This window comes from Hirundo rustica, chromosome 2 (assembly GCF_015227805.2).
Source record: "Hirundo rustica isolate bHirRus1 chromosome 2, bHirRus1.pri.v3, whole genome shotgun sequence".
NCBI classification, from domain to species: domain Eukaryota; kingdom Metazoa; phylum Chordata; class Aves; order Passeriformes; family Hirundinidae; genus Hirundo; species Hirundo rustica.
Genome location: NC_053451.1, coordinates 42,085,345 through 42,101,872, shown reverse-complemented (window position 1 = coordinate 42,101,872; position 16,528 = coordinate 42,085,345). Strand labels below are relative to the sequence as shown.

General features: G+C 43.5%; 1 protein-coding gene across 4 annotated transcripts in view; it reads left to right on the top strand.

Moving 5' to 3' along the window:
* Positions 1-358: 358 nt before the first annotated feature.
* The window catches only part of PDGFD (platelet derived growth factor D), a 150,503-nt gene continuing 134,333 nt past the window's right edge, over positions 359-16,528 (top strand). For 2 of the 4 annotated variants that reach the window (XM_040056488.2, XM_040056490.1), the window contains exon 1: positions 359-842. In XM_040056488.2, coding sequence (XP_039912422.1) covers positions 713-842 — 130 coding nt within the window. In that variant the 5' untranslated portion in view covers positions 359-712. The remainder of the gene's footprint in view (positions 843-16,528) is intronic. The other 2 variants (XM_040056491.2, XM_040056487.2) reach the window with 1 other exon arrangement.

The window sequence follows — 16,528 nt, the reverse complement described above, 5'->3', positions numbered from 1 at the left end:
TACCCGCTGGCCGGGAGCGCGGCGTTCACTCCGCACCGAGGACGGCCCCCGCCTCGCACCATCCCTCCTGCCACTTTTTGTCCGGAGTGCAGACGGCGCGGCCGGTAGCTCAGGGAGGGCCCGGGCAGCGCTCCCGCCCCCTTCCCCCGGGCCCCCTTTCCTCCCGCGGCCCCGGCACGGAGAGCGGGGCGCTCCCGGCGCTGCGGCCCCCGGCGGCGGCTCCCGCGGCGGGCGGAGCGGTGCGGGGCGGTGCGGGGCGCGGTGCGGCAGCCCCAGCCTGCTGCTGGGGCACGGCCGTGCTGGACGAGGGGAGTGGGCGGCGGCCCCGGCCCGGGCGCTCCGCACCTCTGCCGAGTTTGGCCGGCCCAGAAGGGCAGCCGAGAGTTCAGAATGCAGGAAGTTTTGAGGCAGCTCGGAGAGTAACGCGGCGGCGGTGACCGCCGCTTCGCGTGCTCTGGGGTTTTGCGCTTTTTCTTTTTTTTTTTTTTTTTTTTTTTTTTTTTTTTTTTTTTTTTTTTTTTTTGCGGGGATTGTACTTTCCCCACTCCCTCCTGCATACGACCCCACCCCCCCCCCCCCAAAACCACAAGCAACCCGCGACAATCAAAAAGTCCGGTTAGGGGGAAGAAAACACGAGCGAGGGAAGCACCCTCGCCGGGAGAGGAGAGCCCGTTTCTTCGCAGAGACACGGTCCCGCTCGCAGCTGGTCCCGATGCAACTGCTCATCCTCCTCCTGCTCTACGCCGTCGTCTGTGCGAACTTCTGCAGCCGTCAGGGCACCACCGCCCCTGCCCAGAGCGGATCTATAAAAGCCCTGCGGGCTTCCAACATCAGGCGAGATGGTAAGCGTCCTGCTGCTTTATTTATTCCCAAGAGCTGTTTTTTGGGAGAAGCCCTCCAAGCGCGCCTCGGGGCTGCCGCTCCCCCGTCCGGGAGCCAGTGCCGCGTGCCCAGAGGGCGACTGCGGTCGGTCCGGGTGGGTCCCGTCCCGGGGGCTCAGCCAGGTCGTGGGGTCGGTCTCCGGGGTCGGGTCCCGGAGGCCGATCCGGGATCGTGCGGCCAGGTGGCAGGAGGGAGGCGCGGGCTGAGGGGGCCACTCTGCCCGGCGGCTGCACCTCCGGGCGGTCCCAAACTTCTCGGGGCAACTTCTGGGAGGTCTCCTGGGAGTCGGCGGTACCGCCAGCGTCCCCTCCGGGCTGCGGGGGCACCTCGCTGGGGACAAGGCGGAGTGCCCGGTCCCGGCTGCCCAGGCGGGCCCCTCCGGGCGTTCCTCGGCACCCCTGGGCCGTGTCCCCCTGTGCCGGTGATGTGCCGGCGGCGGGGCAGAGCGGGCGAGCCGCGGCTTTGTGGCGTCTGCGGCCGCACCGGCGCCGCTGCGGGGGCTCTCAGGGGCCGTGTGTCGGCGGCGCCAGGAGCCCCAGGGCTCCTTGGAGGCAGCGGGATCTTCTCCCGGCCCTGCCACAGCCTCGCCGCCTTCGACTCCTGGAAGGGCTGTCGACATGCTGCTTGCCGGGTTGGGCGACTTCCTCGACCGGAGGGTCTGAGCCCAGGGCTTGGTGTTGCCCTGGATCTGCTGGGCATTGCCCCACCTCGTCCCTTGTGATGGCCGGGGATGGTGAGCGCCCGTGAGGGCGGCAGCGGGCTCCCGGACACCGCCCGCCCCGTGGGAAGGGTGTTTTCAGCCTAAACTCCGGTGCGGTTCTCTCCGGAGCCTGCCGGCAGAGGATGTCCTGGGCGGCCGAGGCGCTGCCCAGGGTCCGCAGCGCAGCAGTGCGGGACGCAGGTGCCTCGAGTGGACGTGGTCGTGTGCTCTGGCCCCACGGGGAATGAATGGGGAGACTGCATAAAAACAGCGCCGCTGAAATTCACCTCTAGGATCCACGACTTTCAGTTTGGGAAGAGTGAAGGGCCTCTGGCCAGGGGTGCAGCCTGGTGTGTTCCAGCCTCGTGTGTTCCAGCCTCACGTGGGAGAACTTGATCTTGCACGTCGCCGTGTACCTTCTTACACGACGAAACGCAGGATGTTCTCCTTGCAAAGGAGCAGAGTTAACATCAGTCTTCAAGTTAACATCTTCCAGTTGACAGCATTTACATATTTTATAAACCCTTTTCAAAAACCCAGTCACTTGAGCCATTTCCAAGACTGCATTTGCCAGTGTTTATTTTCCAGTATGTATACAATGCATGTAATGGGTTTACAGTTGATTTAAGAAGATTTTTTTGTTTGAAGTTTGGAGCCATATTGAACTTAGTATTTTTTATGCCTTTCCTAGTCACTGAAAGAAGACTTAGAGAAGGTGGAGGATTTTTTCTTAGAACGGAAATGCTGAGTCAGGAAGCGGGACAGAATTGCCATTCTTTCTGATACAGAAGTCAAATTTAATCTCATTAAAGAAAAAAAGTATGTGTTTGTAATAAAAGTACCTATTTGTTATTTCTGTTTCATTCTTTAAAATTATTCTGTGTTTTGTCAAGCTTCGTGACTTGTTAGCCTGCTATCTTCGTAGAACTGAGACCATCTCTGAACTAAGCTAAGCAAGCTTCCATCCAGCTCAGTCTTCAGACAAGCATTTTCATTGAAAACTTCTACATACATAGAACATCAAAATGTGTATTACTGTGATCTTCTCTGTGCAGTCAATGAAGAAATTATTAACCCCTAATATAAATAAAGTTTTCATATTAATGGCAGTATGATGGGTGTTTTACTCCTTAGAAGACTTCCTGTGGTGAAATTGCTTCTTGGAGTGATGAAGAGAACAGGCCTCTGAAATGATTAGTTAATTGCTGTCTTCCAAGTTGTGATAATTTGACAATTTGATTAAGCCTTGTACCTTTAAAATTATTCGAGGCAACTTGTAGTGGTTGATCTTTGTGGGTACCAGGTGGACTAATACTGGGGTTGTGGAAGGTGGCAGATCTATATGTAATTACATCCTACCTTTCATCTTTGCTGGGACATGTGCTAGTGAGCCTTGCAGCCTACAGTGAACGTGCCCATTCTGAAGTCAGATAATTCTGCATTCTTGAGTGGATGTTATGGATGTACTGAAGAAATCACAGACTTTGATGGAGACCACATCCAGACCCTTAGCATTCTGCAGCCTTGCTCTCTCCCTGTGCTTGGGAATCCTGTTGTTTTTTGTCTGCAAAGGGCCATGTGTTCTGGTGTGGCCAGCGGAGCTGGATGTGGGGTTGCAACATTTAAAGCAGATCAGCTGCTGATCCCCCTGATTTTACTCAAATGAAACTGTTGCTTGAGTTCCTTGACTGAGGGTCTGTATTTCTGCAGCCGAAGGTTCTGAGCGGTATTCCAAATGTTGCGTGCATGTGACGAGCTCACAGGCAAATGCTTAGACCACAGTTGGCTGTAGGCCACTAATGGTATTTCTGTCTTTTATAGTTCGCAGTGGTGTTTGTGTGTTGTTTTGGTCTGAAGCAATGATATGGAACAGCATGAAAGACATGTGAGTTGCGTTGCTGAGTCAGACAGTATTTTTTGCTTTGTAAATATTTGCAGACGTGACAATACAGAATGAGATCTGAGAACACGCGATACATTAGGGTAAATGTGTTGCAGCAGTCTCTCAAAACACACAGCAAAGATAAAAAGTAGTTTATTATTGTGTTCTGGGTTGGTGATCATGATTATTAGGTTGTGAAAATAAAAGAGATACTGAAGAGGAAACAAGGCCCATTCAGCTTCAAAAAATATCTCGGGAAGTCCAAGACCACCTGCACATTTTATTTAAAAAAAAAAAAAAAGAGTTCCAGTTTTCTGTTGATTCCAAGCAGGATAAACTAGTGATACTGCATACACAGAGTTTAATGTGGAGGCTTGGTCTTGCTTCTGGCCAGAACAAACCTTTGCAGTGTGCATGATTCAACATTGCCTTTCTTCTTTCAGACTAAAAGAAGTTGGCCATTTGTAATTGCTCTTACTTAAGACTGAAGTTGATCTGATAAGAAATCTATAGATGAGGGCAGCACATACAAAAAATTGCCATTTAATGACTACCAAACCTAACCAGACTGTACTTTCTGCTGAAGATATTAAGAATATAAATAACTTGCTTACAAGACATCCTCTTGTCCTAGTTGAAGGAGGGTCATTGATGACTCAGCAGTCCAGTGTAGCACTAATCAATTTTTTAAAGTGTCCTGGAGGTGCCAGCAACATTTATAGCTCAAGTACTGGTACTCACTTAGAGTGTTTATTAATGCTGTTAAGTTAAGTACTTTGAAGTTCATCACAATAACACAGAGGTCTTCCCAATGCTTCCATTTTTCTGTTTTGACTCAGTTTCCCAGTTTGCAGTATGCAGGTAATACTGCCTAGTTACAAGAAGTCTGATATTTTGTTTATCCTATTTAGGTTGTTTATGTGTACTTGGAGATGAAAACTAAAAGATAAAAAGTGCTAAATAATATTATTTACTATATAATGTCTGACTGAAACATCACATGCTTTTTCTTATCAGTTTTTGAACAAACATCTGCTTAGTCTAGGAAAGTATGCCTGTATTTTCAGACTAAGCATCACCATACATATTTTAAACTTCAAACTTCAGAGTTTAAAAAAAAGACAGAACAGAACAGACAGCATCATGGCAGGTCATTTCAGTATGTAAACAACTAAAATCCATGGAATCAGTATCTTCTGATGTGGGTTTGAAACCATAACATCAGATGGCTTGAGATAAAATTCGGCACTCTTGTGGTTTTCATTATGAATCAAAAAAAAAAAAAAAAAAAAAAAAAAAAAAAAAAAAGGAATTTTCAAACTTTACTTTGCTTGTGCACCACCAAAATGCAATGAAAAAACTCTGCTTTATAATTCTGGGGAACTGCCAACAGCTTTTGGCTCTTTAAGGGCCAGTCCAAATGGATGTGTGGCATTAACTCTACCTTCTTCTTGCCTGTATTGGCTGATGCCTAATCACAGGGAAAAGTATATGGTGGTTTAGGTGGTATTCTCTCACCAAATAAATGTTAAGTGTCTGCTCTTAGGAGAAGATGGTGTTGATTTCTGGTTTTTGTTAGTTTGATTGATTGTTTTTTTTTGAAGAGGGTAGGTTTAGATTAAATGCTTTGAGGTCCCTTCCAACCCAAGCCATTGTATGATTCTATGATTCTATGATTCTATGATTTTATGGTATTGGGAGAAGTTCTTTACAGTGGATGTGGTGAGGCACTGGCACAGTTTGCCCAGAGAGGTCTGTTCGAGGGGTTTCACCAAACTGATCTAGTACAAAGTGTCCCTACCTATATGGCAGGGGGATTGGAACTAGATGACCTTCCAGGTTCCTTTCAACACGAACCATTACATAATTCTATGACTTCATGTTTCCATGATTCTATGAAATGTCTCTGGTATCACTAGTGGTATAGACCATCACTTTTGGAATGCACTTATTGAGTTACTTTATAATAGGCTTGTATACATTTTTTTAGCGGGCCCTGGTAACATAAAATTGTGTCAACTGAAAAATGGCCAAAATAAATTGGTTTTTATAGGCTTTATTTTCTTGTTTTCTAGATTTTGTGTAGAAATGTGTATTTCGGGCTTCATCAGTTAAAAAAAAATTAAAATAAAAAAGCATTACTAATTTCCCTGCAATAATGCATTTTGATCTACAATTATCTTACTTTGATGATGTCTCCTATCTGTATAATTAACAGTTTGGACTGAAATATCAAAGGATATTACGTGAGAATTCCAACCCTGACTCAGCAGCAAGCTGCATAGAGGAATTCTCTAAAGGAACTTGAAATACATTTTATCAGGCAAATGTATATTATGGTGGAAGTCACTATAATTTCTTCAGACAGTCTCTTGAAACTTTTTCGCTTTCATTTGGGGCTTTTTAAAGTATTTCTATGGTACTGAATAAGGCCAGCTAATTCTTAAAGGGCTGGAAGAGAAAACTTGATAGTTGTATTGCTTTGATTTGTAGAAACTGAACAGTGCTGAAAATCTAAAATAATGTTGGGAGGTTTTTTTTTCCACTGTTGTGCCACAGAGATGTTGTTTTTCATAAAACATCTAGGAATAAGCATAAATAGAAAATTCACAGGGGATCATTAGTGCAGTCATATTCATAATGTGATTATTACCTTTGACCATCTTCATAATTCTGTTAAAGTCAAGGGGTTCAAGTCATACAGGGCAGTGTAATAAGAAAGCTCAAATAGCTTATATGTAAATGAGGGAGTAAAAATAACTATATTTTTTTATGAGCGAAATGTACCAAGTACTTGCAAAATTAGGAATCGTAGAATTGTTTCGGTCAGAAAAGACCTCCAGAATCATCAAGCTCAGCTGTTTACTCAGCACTCATACAGTTGGCCTTGGGCCATCAATCTGGCCTGTCCCGATCCCTCTGGTAGTGCCTTCCTACCCCGCAGCAAACCAACATTCCTGCCCAGCTTGGGCTTGCTGAGGGTGCGCTCACTCCTCTCATCCAGGGCATGGATAAGGATACTGAATGGGACTGGCCCCAATGCTGAGCTCTGTTGAACTGACTTGTGAGCAGCCTCCAGCGGGATGTAACTCCATTCAGCACCACTCTCTGGACTTGGACAATTGGGCAGTCCTTTATACAGGAAATAGTGCTCCTGTCCAAGCCGTGAGCATCTGGTTTCTGCTGGGTAATTCTGTGGATATGGTGTCAGAAGCTTTACTGAAGTGTCTTGGGACTGGCTGAGATGGAGTTAATGTTCCCCACATCAGCCCTCAAAGTGCTGAGGTTTGCACTGGTGGTTAGAAAAGTGTTGATGACACAGCAATGTTGTGGCTCCTGCTGAGCAGTACTGGCACAGCATCAGGCCTGTCTCTCTAACATTCTGCCCCTATCAAGTGGCTGGGAGTGGGAAAGGTCCTTGGAGGGGACACAACCAGGCCCAAATTAACCAAAGGGGTATTCCATACCACGTGACATCAGCTCAGATGTAAAAGCTGAGGGAGGGAGGAGGAATATGTAGGATTTGTTATTTTACAATGTTTGCCTTCCGGAGCAATCACTACGTGTGCTGCAACTTTTCTTCCTGGGAAGTGGCTGGATATCATGCCGTGATGGAAAGAAGAGAATAAACTTTTTCTCTTTGTTTATACACACCAAATTTTCATGCTTTTTTGTTTTAGTAAAGTGCCTTACCTCAGGCTACAGGTTGTTGTAGCTAAGTTGTTTTCCATCTTGTTTTCTCTCCTTTGTCCCACTGAGAAGGGGACTGATAGAGAGGCTTGATGAGCAGTTGGTGTGCAGCCAAGGTTAACCCACTACATAAAATCCAGGCAGACAACATCCACAGCCTTTCCCTCATCCACTTGGTCACAGAAGGGGATCGGGTTGGTCAATGAGGACCTGCCTTCCCTAAAGCCATGCTGACTGGGCCTGGTTCCCTGGATGTCATGCATGTTCTGCATGATGATGCTCTGTTGACGAGCTGTGCCATGACTTTCCCCTGCACTGAGGTCAGGCTGACAGGCCTGTGCTTCCCTGTATCCTCCTTCTGGCCGTGCTTGTAGGTGCGTGTCACATTTGCTGACCTCCAGCAGCAAATGCAAAGTTAACTGGACCTTCCAGATTTGCTAGCACTTGTGGTAGATGGTGGAATGCGGCTTGGTGAGCACTTCTGCCGGGTCTCAGGACCCTTGGGTGGATCCCATCTGTCCCCATAGACTTGTATCTAAGGAGTGTAGCAAGTCACTGACCATTTCCTTTTGGATTGTGGGGTCTTCATTCTGCCCCCCTGTTCCTCTCCTCCAGCACAGGAGGCTGAATACCCAAAGCAAACTGGTCTTACTTTCAGAGACTGAGGCAAAGAAGGCATATGTTTGTCAGTTGTATTTAGTCTTTCAAAAAAAAAAGTATATATATATATATAGTAGGCATGAGTCTTTTGTACATGCATTTGCAAAATAAATATTATTTTTTATCTTTAGAATATAATCTAATATAGCAAAATAGATGTTCCCCTGTCACGGAATCACAAAGTATGTTTAGTTTGGGGACCAAGGAACCAAGAATAATCATTAAGTCCAGCTCTTAGCCCTGCAGAGGACATCCTCAAAAGTCAAACTGTGTGCCTGAGAGCGTTGTCCAGACAATTGTACAGAATACATAAATTAAGGATGGAAGCCCAAGGAAGTGAGATCAAGTACACTTGATATAGTTGAGTCCAAATCAGCATTAAAATCATAAAAATATTGTATCTGTGAGTTTGTTTTAAAGTACAAATATAACCTTCACACCCCAGGTTTAACATAATTATTTGAAGTCCTAGTTGAATAGGGAACTATTAGACTAATATTTGAGCCTAACTATTCAAGGTAGTTAAGGTCTTTACATGATGTTGGGAGCTACGTAATTTATGGAACTTGGGTTGAAAGCAATTATGTTTAATAATGTCTGACAGATTTTCAGGTTGCTATTTGATGTTCTGAAAGTAATTTTCACATTATTAGAATTTTTATTAATTGAAAAGGAACTTACTAGAAAAAGTAAGTCTATCAAGGCAGAAATTTCTTGAACAAAGTAATATACAAATTCACTACAATATATTTCTGTCACTCCTTTAGACTGTCTGTAACAATTACATAAAATGAACATAGCTACAAAATGTATATTATTTATACAGCAAGAAACTCCTTTGGGGGAGCTGTAAATTAGAAGGACATACCTCTAATATACTGTATGTATGAAAGATACAGTAGGAGTTTATGTGTTTTATAGTCTAGTCTTTTCCTATGGATAGTTTGGCTAACATTAAAATATATCTGCAGCAAATTACAGACCGATCTCTTTAAAAACAATTAAATTATCTTACAGGACTGGCACTGAACACAGGGTAGGCATCTGCATGTGATACCAGAGTCCCAAAGGCCTCAAAATACCATCTCCTTGTTGTCTCCAGAGCAGTAATTGTGGTTTCTTGTGGTCACTTCCAACCTCAGTCATTCTGCAGTGGCATTTACTACATCTGGGAGAGGAGTGGTGATGGGTGGAACACACTGGTCCTAAGAAGCAGTGCTTGCCTTTCCGATCTCTTCCATCCTGCTCTTCCTCCTTCCCGGTCTCCCCCTTTCTCCATGTGCAGCAGTAGCAGGAACATGGAGTCTGCTTCTCTACATCTGTGGGCCCAGCTTGTCCCTTTTCCTTGTCATCCTCCTCCATTCTTTGTGTGACTGCACTTAGTTTTGCTTACCCAGCTGAGAAACCTTGGGTTGACTCTCAAGGTTTTCAGCATGATCCCAATCCTAAAAAAGGGCTGCCTTGGCTTGCACTGGCTTTTGAGCACCTGAAGGGATTTTTGTGCACCTGCAGATATCAGGATACTAAAGGAGTCCTAAGGAATATCATGAAGTCTCTCTGTTGTCATTCTCTGTATTAACAATTTGCCCACTAATGCAGGGAAATTTAGTAGTAATCTTTTAGTCAGTGGGTTCAAGCTGTATTCAAGAATTGCCTCCAAAATTCCTGCTATTGTATTTATGAGGTTGATTACATTATACCACATTTTGGATAAAAGAGAGCACTTACTTCACTGCTTCTGGTGAGGTTCTCTTGGCTGAAATACTGGATTGCATAGAGTTGTTTGGCAGTTTGTTTCAAATCGGTCTCCTGTTTACAACGCTAAGGAAGTGTCCTGTTTACATTGTGAAACTGGAGATACTTTCTTTTGGGAGTTTGGGTTTGGCTCTAATATTTTTGGTAGTGAATAAATCCTACATGATCTCAAGCTTCCTATTGTACTTGAGTAATGTTCAGTTTCATGTTTCCTCTCTGATCTGTATCCCACGCAGTGAAGGCCAGCATCCCATGTTTCTGCTTTGTTAATTAGAGCTCTCCGTATTTGGAGATGGTGCAGGAGGACACACTTTTACCTTCTGTTCAAACTTCCTGCCAAGGCCCTGTTGTGCCTTGGGACTTCATGATGTTGAGATGCTGCAAAACTATTTATTAAGCAATAGGTCCATGAAAAACTTGAAAAATAGGCATCCTAACTTTTGCTGCACTAAAATCAATGGCAAAACTTCCATCAGCACTTCTTGTGGCAAAGACTGGCACACCGTTCATATGAATTTATACAGGGTAGATGCTCAGGAACTCAGTGATGAGTTTGTAATAGATTCAAAGACTCGTAGAAATGTTTAGTTTGATAAAGACCTTAAGACTGACTCTACATACCACCTCCAAGCCCACCACTAAACCATATCACTTAGTGTCACATCTACGCATCTGTTAAAACTTCTAGGTGTAGTGACTCAAACACTTCCCTGGATAGTCCGTTCCAGTGTTTGACAACCCCTACATTGAAGAAATCTTTCCTAATATCAAATCAAAGTCTCAGTTGGTATTGCTTAATGACACTTTCTCTTGTCCTGTTTCTTGTTGCTTGGGAGATCAAGCCCCACCTGGTTACCCCCCCCTTTCAAGGAGTTGTAGAAAGTGATAAGGTCCCCCTGATCTTCCTCTTCTCCAGGCTGAACATCCTCAGTTCCCTTGGCCACTCCTCATCAGACTTCTGCTCCAAACCCTTCCTGAGCTTTGATTCTCTTTGGATGTGCCTCAGCACCTCATTTTCTTCCTTGTAGTGAGGAGCTTGTGTACAGTACTCAAAGTTAGGATGTTTAGTGTCCATGCACTGGGACAAACAGAACAAATCCTTTGCGCTGGTAAAGATGGAGGGGTAACTGATGTAGTTACAGATTGTGTAGCAAAAATACAGAACAAAGCCTTGTATTCAAATATCCAGTTCATTTTTCTCCTGTACTGACTACCTTATGTGTCACCCACAGGATATCCTACAACTGACTTCAGCTGCAGTACATTTCTAAACAAGAACATAAGGAAACCTGTCAGTATTTTTCGGTGTCCTGCATTGTTTCTGTTTTTTAAAGAGGCTCCAAATGTAATTTGCGGGGGTTTCTGTTATTGTTTCTTTTTGGATCAGTTGCAAAAGATTTTTCTCGGAGTTGAATGTATTTCTAATCTGATGTGACTCACAAAAAATGTGGACTGAGGATAAAGCAGAGATCCAGACTGGTTAGAGAAGGATTAAAAATAGATACCTAGAATGTTGATTACTGGAATACTGTGGGATCTGGAAACACTTTATGTACTGTTTTGCCCTTAATTTTTCAGCCAATTTTCTTGAAAGATAAATTCTTCACCTTAACAAACCAGTGGCAGTAGTAATGCTGAGTGAGAATAGCAAGTAGGTGGTGATAACGCCTTGGGATTCTTTGTGGAGATGGACCAACAGCTTCTTAATTGTGATACCAGAGCAGGGATAATCACTGATAGGAGTGATTTTACTCACACAGCCAGATGTCAGTAAAAGGGTTTAAGACCTCCTTGCAGAAGCCTACAAAGAATTTGCTGTTTTGAAATTGATAGAAAGCCCCAAAGTTATGGCACTGTTCCCCTTTGAGGATCAGGCTGTAAGCCTCTTCTCTTGCTCCATCAGCCCCATTCATATTGCTTTGTTAGGTTTCTGAATGTTTGGCAGTCCGCACAGGGGGATGCTGGTTTGCTTCCTCACTGTCCATATGGTGTGACCTGGGGGGTCCCCGAACACCCAAGTATGTGTGTACCGCTGCTATTCTAGTAAGATGTCTTCAAAATTGTGAGAAGGGGAAAGGGATTCTTGGGTTTTTTATCCTTCTAATGGAAGAAAACTGTTCTTTACCTGAATAGGCTTGGTTTTATTTTTGTTTGAAATTAATACTTGTCACCCAGGTGAGCTTATTGACGTGATACGCGTTTCTCACCAGGTCCTGTCATTTATAAGATCCTGGAAAATTAAACTCTTAAGCAAAATATAAAATTCTTGCATCATATATAGTAGTGATCTGACTGTTCCTAGTATGTGTGTGGTCTGCTATTATATAATTAGTATGAGCAAACATTTGAACCTCCAGAGTCAGTTCTCTTATGGTGCACACCCTGTTTACTGTATACTCAGGGTGTCTTGAGTGATGCCTCTGAGAAATGGCTGCAGTGACAACCCCATCTTTGCTGAACCCTTGAGTAATGTTAAGGTGTCTTGAGTCTGTTCTGGGACCGGCATGGCAAAGCTCCATCTCCATACATACAGCCTGCCTCCACACAGACTTCAAGAAATGAGTAATTCTCTTGGCCACATGACAACATAGAAACAAGCACCACTCCAGAAGTAAACTTGTGTGCACTGCAGAACAACGTCATGCTATACTCTAGCATGCATCGGAGGACTGATCCTGTTCCTTTGTTGTTCCCACACTGACAAGCAAAGGAGGATGAGAAGTGGATCAGTATGGCTGTTCAGCCTACTTTTTCCCCAGCCTCCTAACTGGTCACAGCACACACGGTAAACCTTTCCTGGGCAGTGTTCATGCATTTGACAATATTTTCCTGCAGGCAATATCACTGTATGTAAATACGTTTAGTTTCACTGTAAGGGTTGAGCCCTGGCAGCTTGGAGAGGCAGAAGTGCCACCCGCAGCCGCTGTTGCATGTGTGCAAAGACTGGAGATCCTTCCAGGGTGCAGCACCCTTAAAATGCTGTGGCCTTGCTGTCTGTGCTGTCTTGCCTCCTGTCTGCTTTTCTGCTCAGAGCTGCCACTGGATTTGCAGACTGAGAGCTATGTGACATACTGAGGTAAAATAACAAGACACATGGATAGCCAGTTTTGGGGAACAAGGAATTTCACAAGGTGACAGTGTGATACCCTGTATGAAAAGCAAATATCTTGGTTTTCACATGCTTGCTTGGATATGACTTCAGTGGTATAGGAGTTAAATAGCAGTCTCTTCTCCAAAGAAACCATGGAACAAAACAGGGAAAGCTATTATTCTGGTTTTGTTACTTTGCACTTTTGTTCCCTGGGTTTGGTTTCATCTAGTGCATGAGGATATAGAGGAAGGTCATGAAGAAGAAATCATAATGACTTGATCTGTCAGTTCAGTTTATTTTTTTGAAGAATGACTTTAAAGGCTTTTTTATCAATGTGTGCAAGATATTTTTCAAGGCTCGCAGGAGCTCCTTTTTATTTTTGTACAGGGATCTTGTCTCAGGATTTGTCTCCAATGATTGTGCCATTTCCTGATTGTCCTGCTATCTTTTGTGCCATCACCAACCCCTGCAGGACCTAAAGTCAAACCTTGTCAAGCAGATCGCTTTTAAATCTTACTTTAGGCAAGGGAAAAAAAAGTGTCAACCTGGTGTGGTGTTGTTTTTTTTTTTTTTTTTTTTTTTTTTTTTTAATCAGAAGTGAGACAGAATGTATTTCTTTATATGCTTTTACAGTGAAGTGATTGCAAATTTAAGTACATGTCATTGCAGTTTTGACAATGAATTGCTAGCTCGTCAGTTTCAAAAAGGTATTTGAAGGTATCTTCAATGGTATTTGGCCAAACCAGAACAAAAATACCGTGAGCTGCCTTGTTTCTTTCTAGGGAGGTGCCCAGCCTAGTCACCTCATGCAACTGCTGCTTCCCTTCTGTTTCCGAAGGTGGGAGAGAAGCATTTCCTTCAATTATTTATTCTAAGTCAGTATTGTAGATTTTTTTATTTTACATTTACTATGGCTAAAGCAAAGCCTATTCTTAAGAGACTACCCACTATGAACTCCACATTTTTATCATTGTCTTGCTGACCTGATGTTCTTGCCAGTTAAAAATCGCCAGATAAGATAGAGGATCCGATGCCAACACATGAAACCAGGCAGTTCTCTAAATTGGTTTTGACAGGGCTTCCTGTGCATGCAGGAGCAGCTGGCAGAGATTTTCACAGAGCATGAGTGGGTCTGGGGAAAGAGCTGACTCGAAGAAACCCAGGGAGCTCCCACTGGGGGCTTGGCTGAACCTCTGTCAGAGGGCTACGTAAGACATGCAAGATACACTGTGCTTGCTTATGATGAACACTAACAAAGAGTTCTTAACCATAATGATTGCTGAATAATTTCACATGGAGTTTCCAATTTTTCCAATTTTTCCTGCATATATGCCCACCACTTAAAAAGCTGGTCAGTTTTCACTGTCTGATGCTGACATCTGAGGCTCAGAAAAAAAAAATTGAGAATACACTGGGAATACTCAAAGCTGAAGATTTCTAGAACTTGTCAAATCCCTACACTTACTGTGTTTAAAAGAAAGCACTGCTCTCAAAAAGTTTTCGCTAAATATATGCTTTTAAAATAAAACAAAGGAAAGCAGCCAAAGACAAAGCATCTGACACATTTTCATTTTGGTTTTTGCCAGGACATTAAAAAGAAGGAAAAAAAAAAAAAAAAAACCAAAAAGACTGTTAGATCACTGAACATGTGGGTTTAACCTGAAACATACTTTTTTAAAAAAGAATTTCAAAATCACATTAGGTACAAAGTTGAATTGACTATGCAGCCTTGTTAAATGTTCAAAATAAAGAAAACAGATGAACTAAAAATGTTGAAATTTTTTTGTTGTCGTGGTGGTGGTCTTTGTGTTTTGGGTTTTTGTGTTAGATGCACTGTAGGGCCAGACACAGCAGGAATAAAGGGTGAAATTGTGCTTGGTCAGCCGGGTGCATCACCAATCATGTACTGAGTGTCATAGGGAAGATGAAGGAGCTGCAGCCTTGCCTCACTTTCCCAAATAATTTTCCCCTAGGGTGTACCAACACAGTGCAATAGAAGGGGAGGGAGGGTTATTGTAAATAATTGGTGAGGAAGAAAGGCTGGACAGAGTTGGGTAGTGTGCTAAGGCTCCTCCTCACTCCCTGCTGAAGTAACTGCTCCATGTCTTGCTGGTGAATGTGGAAGGGCATCCTCTTGTTTCAGTGTGCACTGGATGGGGCTTCCTCCTGCCTCCCCCTGTGTCTGTATAATGGAAGCCACAGCTTAGCCCTGTGTCAGCAAGCAATCTGATATATTGCCAGATTTAACTTTCTTAACAGTTCCTCCATGGGGTACTGCAGCTCTTGCTAAGAAAAAGATATCCCTGATCATTGCAGGGTGGTTGGTCTAGATGGCCTTCAGAAGTCACTTCCCAATTTATGGTTATATGATTCTATGAAAAAAAAAATTATGTGTTCAGTCTCTGTATTCCTCACTGAGCGGTGCAGGAGAGACGGTCCATGTGGGCCTCATGTGAGGTATATGTATGTTCTGTGCATTTGTTTGTTCAGTGCATGCCATTTTTACTTCCTGTGGAAAATGGACGCTAGGTGTAGATCCTATCTTCACCTTCTTCCCAAGACTGGCAATAATGCAATTTTAAACACTGTTCAATTTGTAAAAAAGTAATTGTGACCTTATTAATGTAGTGTGATTTCAGCTGCTACTCACCACTTAATAATGAATGGTAAATAAAATGCTAATCTGTTTTACAGTTTTTGTGTTGCGAAAGTTCAGGTACTTGGATAACTTAATTAGCACCAATTTCCCCAGCACACTGATTAGTTTCTCAAATTTGTCAATTTTTAGATGTCTTTGCTGAAAATAGTCAAACTGTAATGAAGCTGATATTGCCACTGTGGCTTGAGGTCTGTCTTTTCAGTATTAACTGGTATCTTTACTTTCATACTGTATGAATCCATATTTGACTTTTAGTAGAGAAGAGAAGGAAGAGTGTATAGAAGAGCCATAGGTTTTCTCCCTTGTGGTTGACAGAGAAGAGAGGAATATTACAGAGAACATGAGAGGTAATGCCTTCATGTGTGCTCCCCTCTAGATCTGGTGTGTGCATGCTGTCCTGTATGCAAAGAAACATTTGACTGAGGAATACAGTATCTAGCATTGTGTCACATACGTCCATCAGGATCACTCAGTCAATACTGGGTCAGCAGCCGATTCTGTCTAATTTTAAGTATGTAAATTATGAGTTACTCTTTTATGATCTGTGTTTTCCTTTAGTGATTACTGTCTCTGTCCTTATGATTATTCTGGTAACTTCTAAACTGAAAAATTAATACCTCAGACAGCTCCTCATAAAGAAATGCTCTTCTGCAACATTTCAGGCTTGCATTCATCGTGCCAGTGCTGAGGGTGTTAAGTGGAAGTTGTAGCAATTCTCTGGAGTTCTCTTGTTTCTAGTGCTCTCAAGGATTTAGTTTTAAGACCTTAACCATATTCTGCCGCCTTCTCCTGCATCCTGTTTGTCTAAGAGAGGCTGTGCCCATGTGCATAGCAGCTAGTCTATCTGTGGAAAGATAGTCAAATAGTGTGCAGTCTTGCTTGATTCTAGTGCAAATATCTGTTTCCATAGAGCATTACAAAGATAATATGCAGTCTCTGCTGTAACATTTGCGATTTTTCCTTTGGCTCTTCCTGCCGGAACAATATCAGAATAATCCTTTTCTGTTTGCCTCTGTTTTGTAAAGAACTCCTGCTATAGACCGAGCAACATTGTCAGCCAGTGACAAAGTTCATATGTCACATATAGTTAGGATTCCTCTTGAATAAGTGCGAAGATTTAGATTCATTTCGTTTCACAATCCCTGGTAATATGCATGGTCTTAAGCTGATGCTGATCTCTCAGTAGCTGGGACCTAACTCTGAATTCAG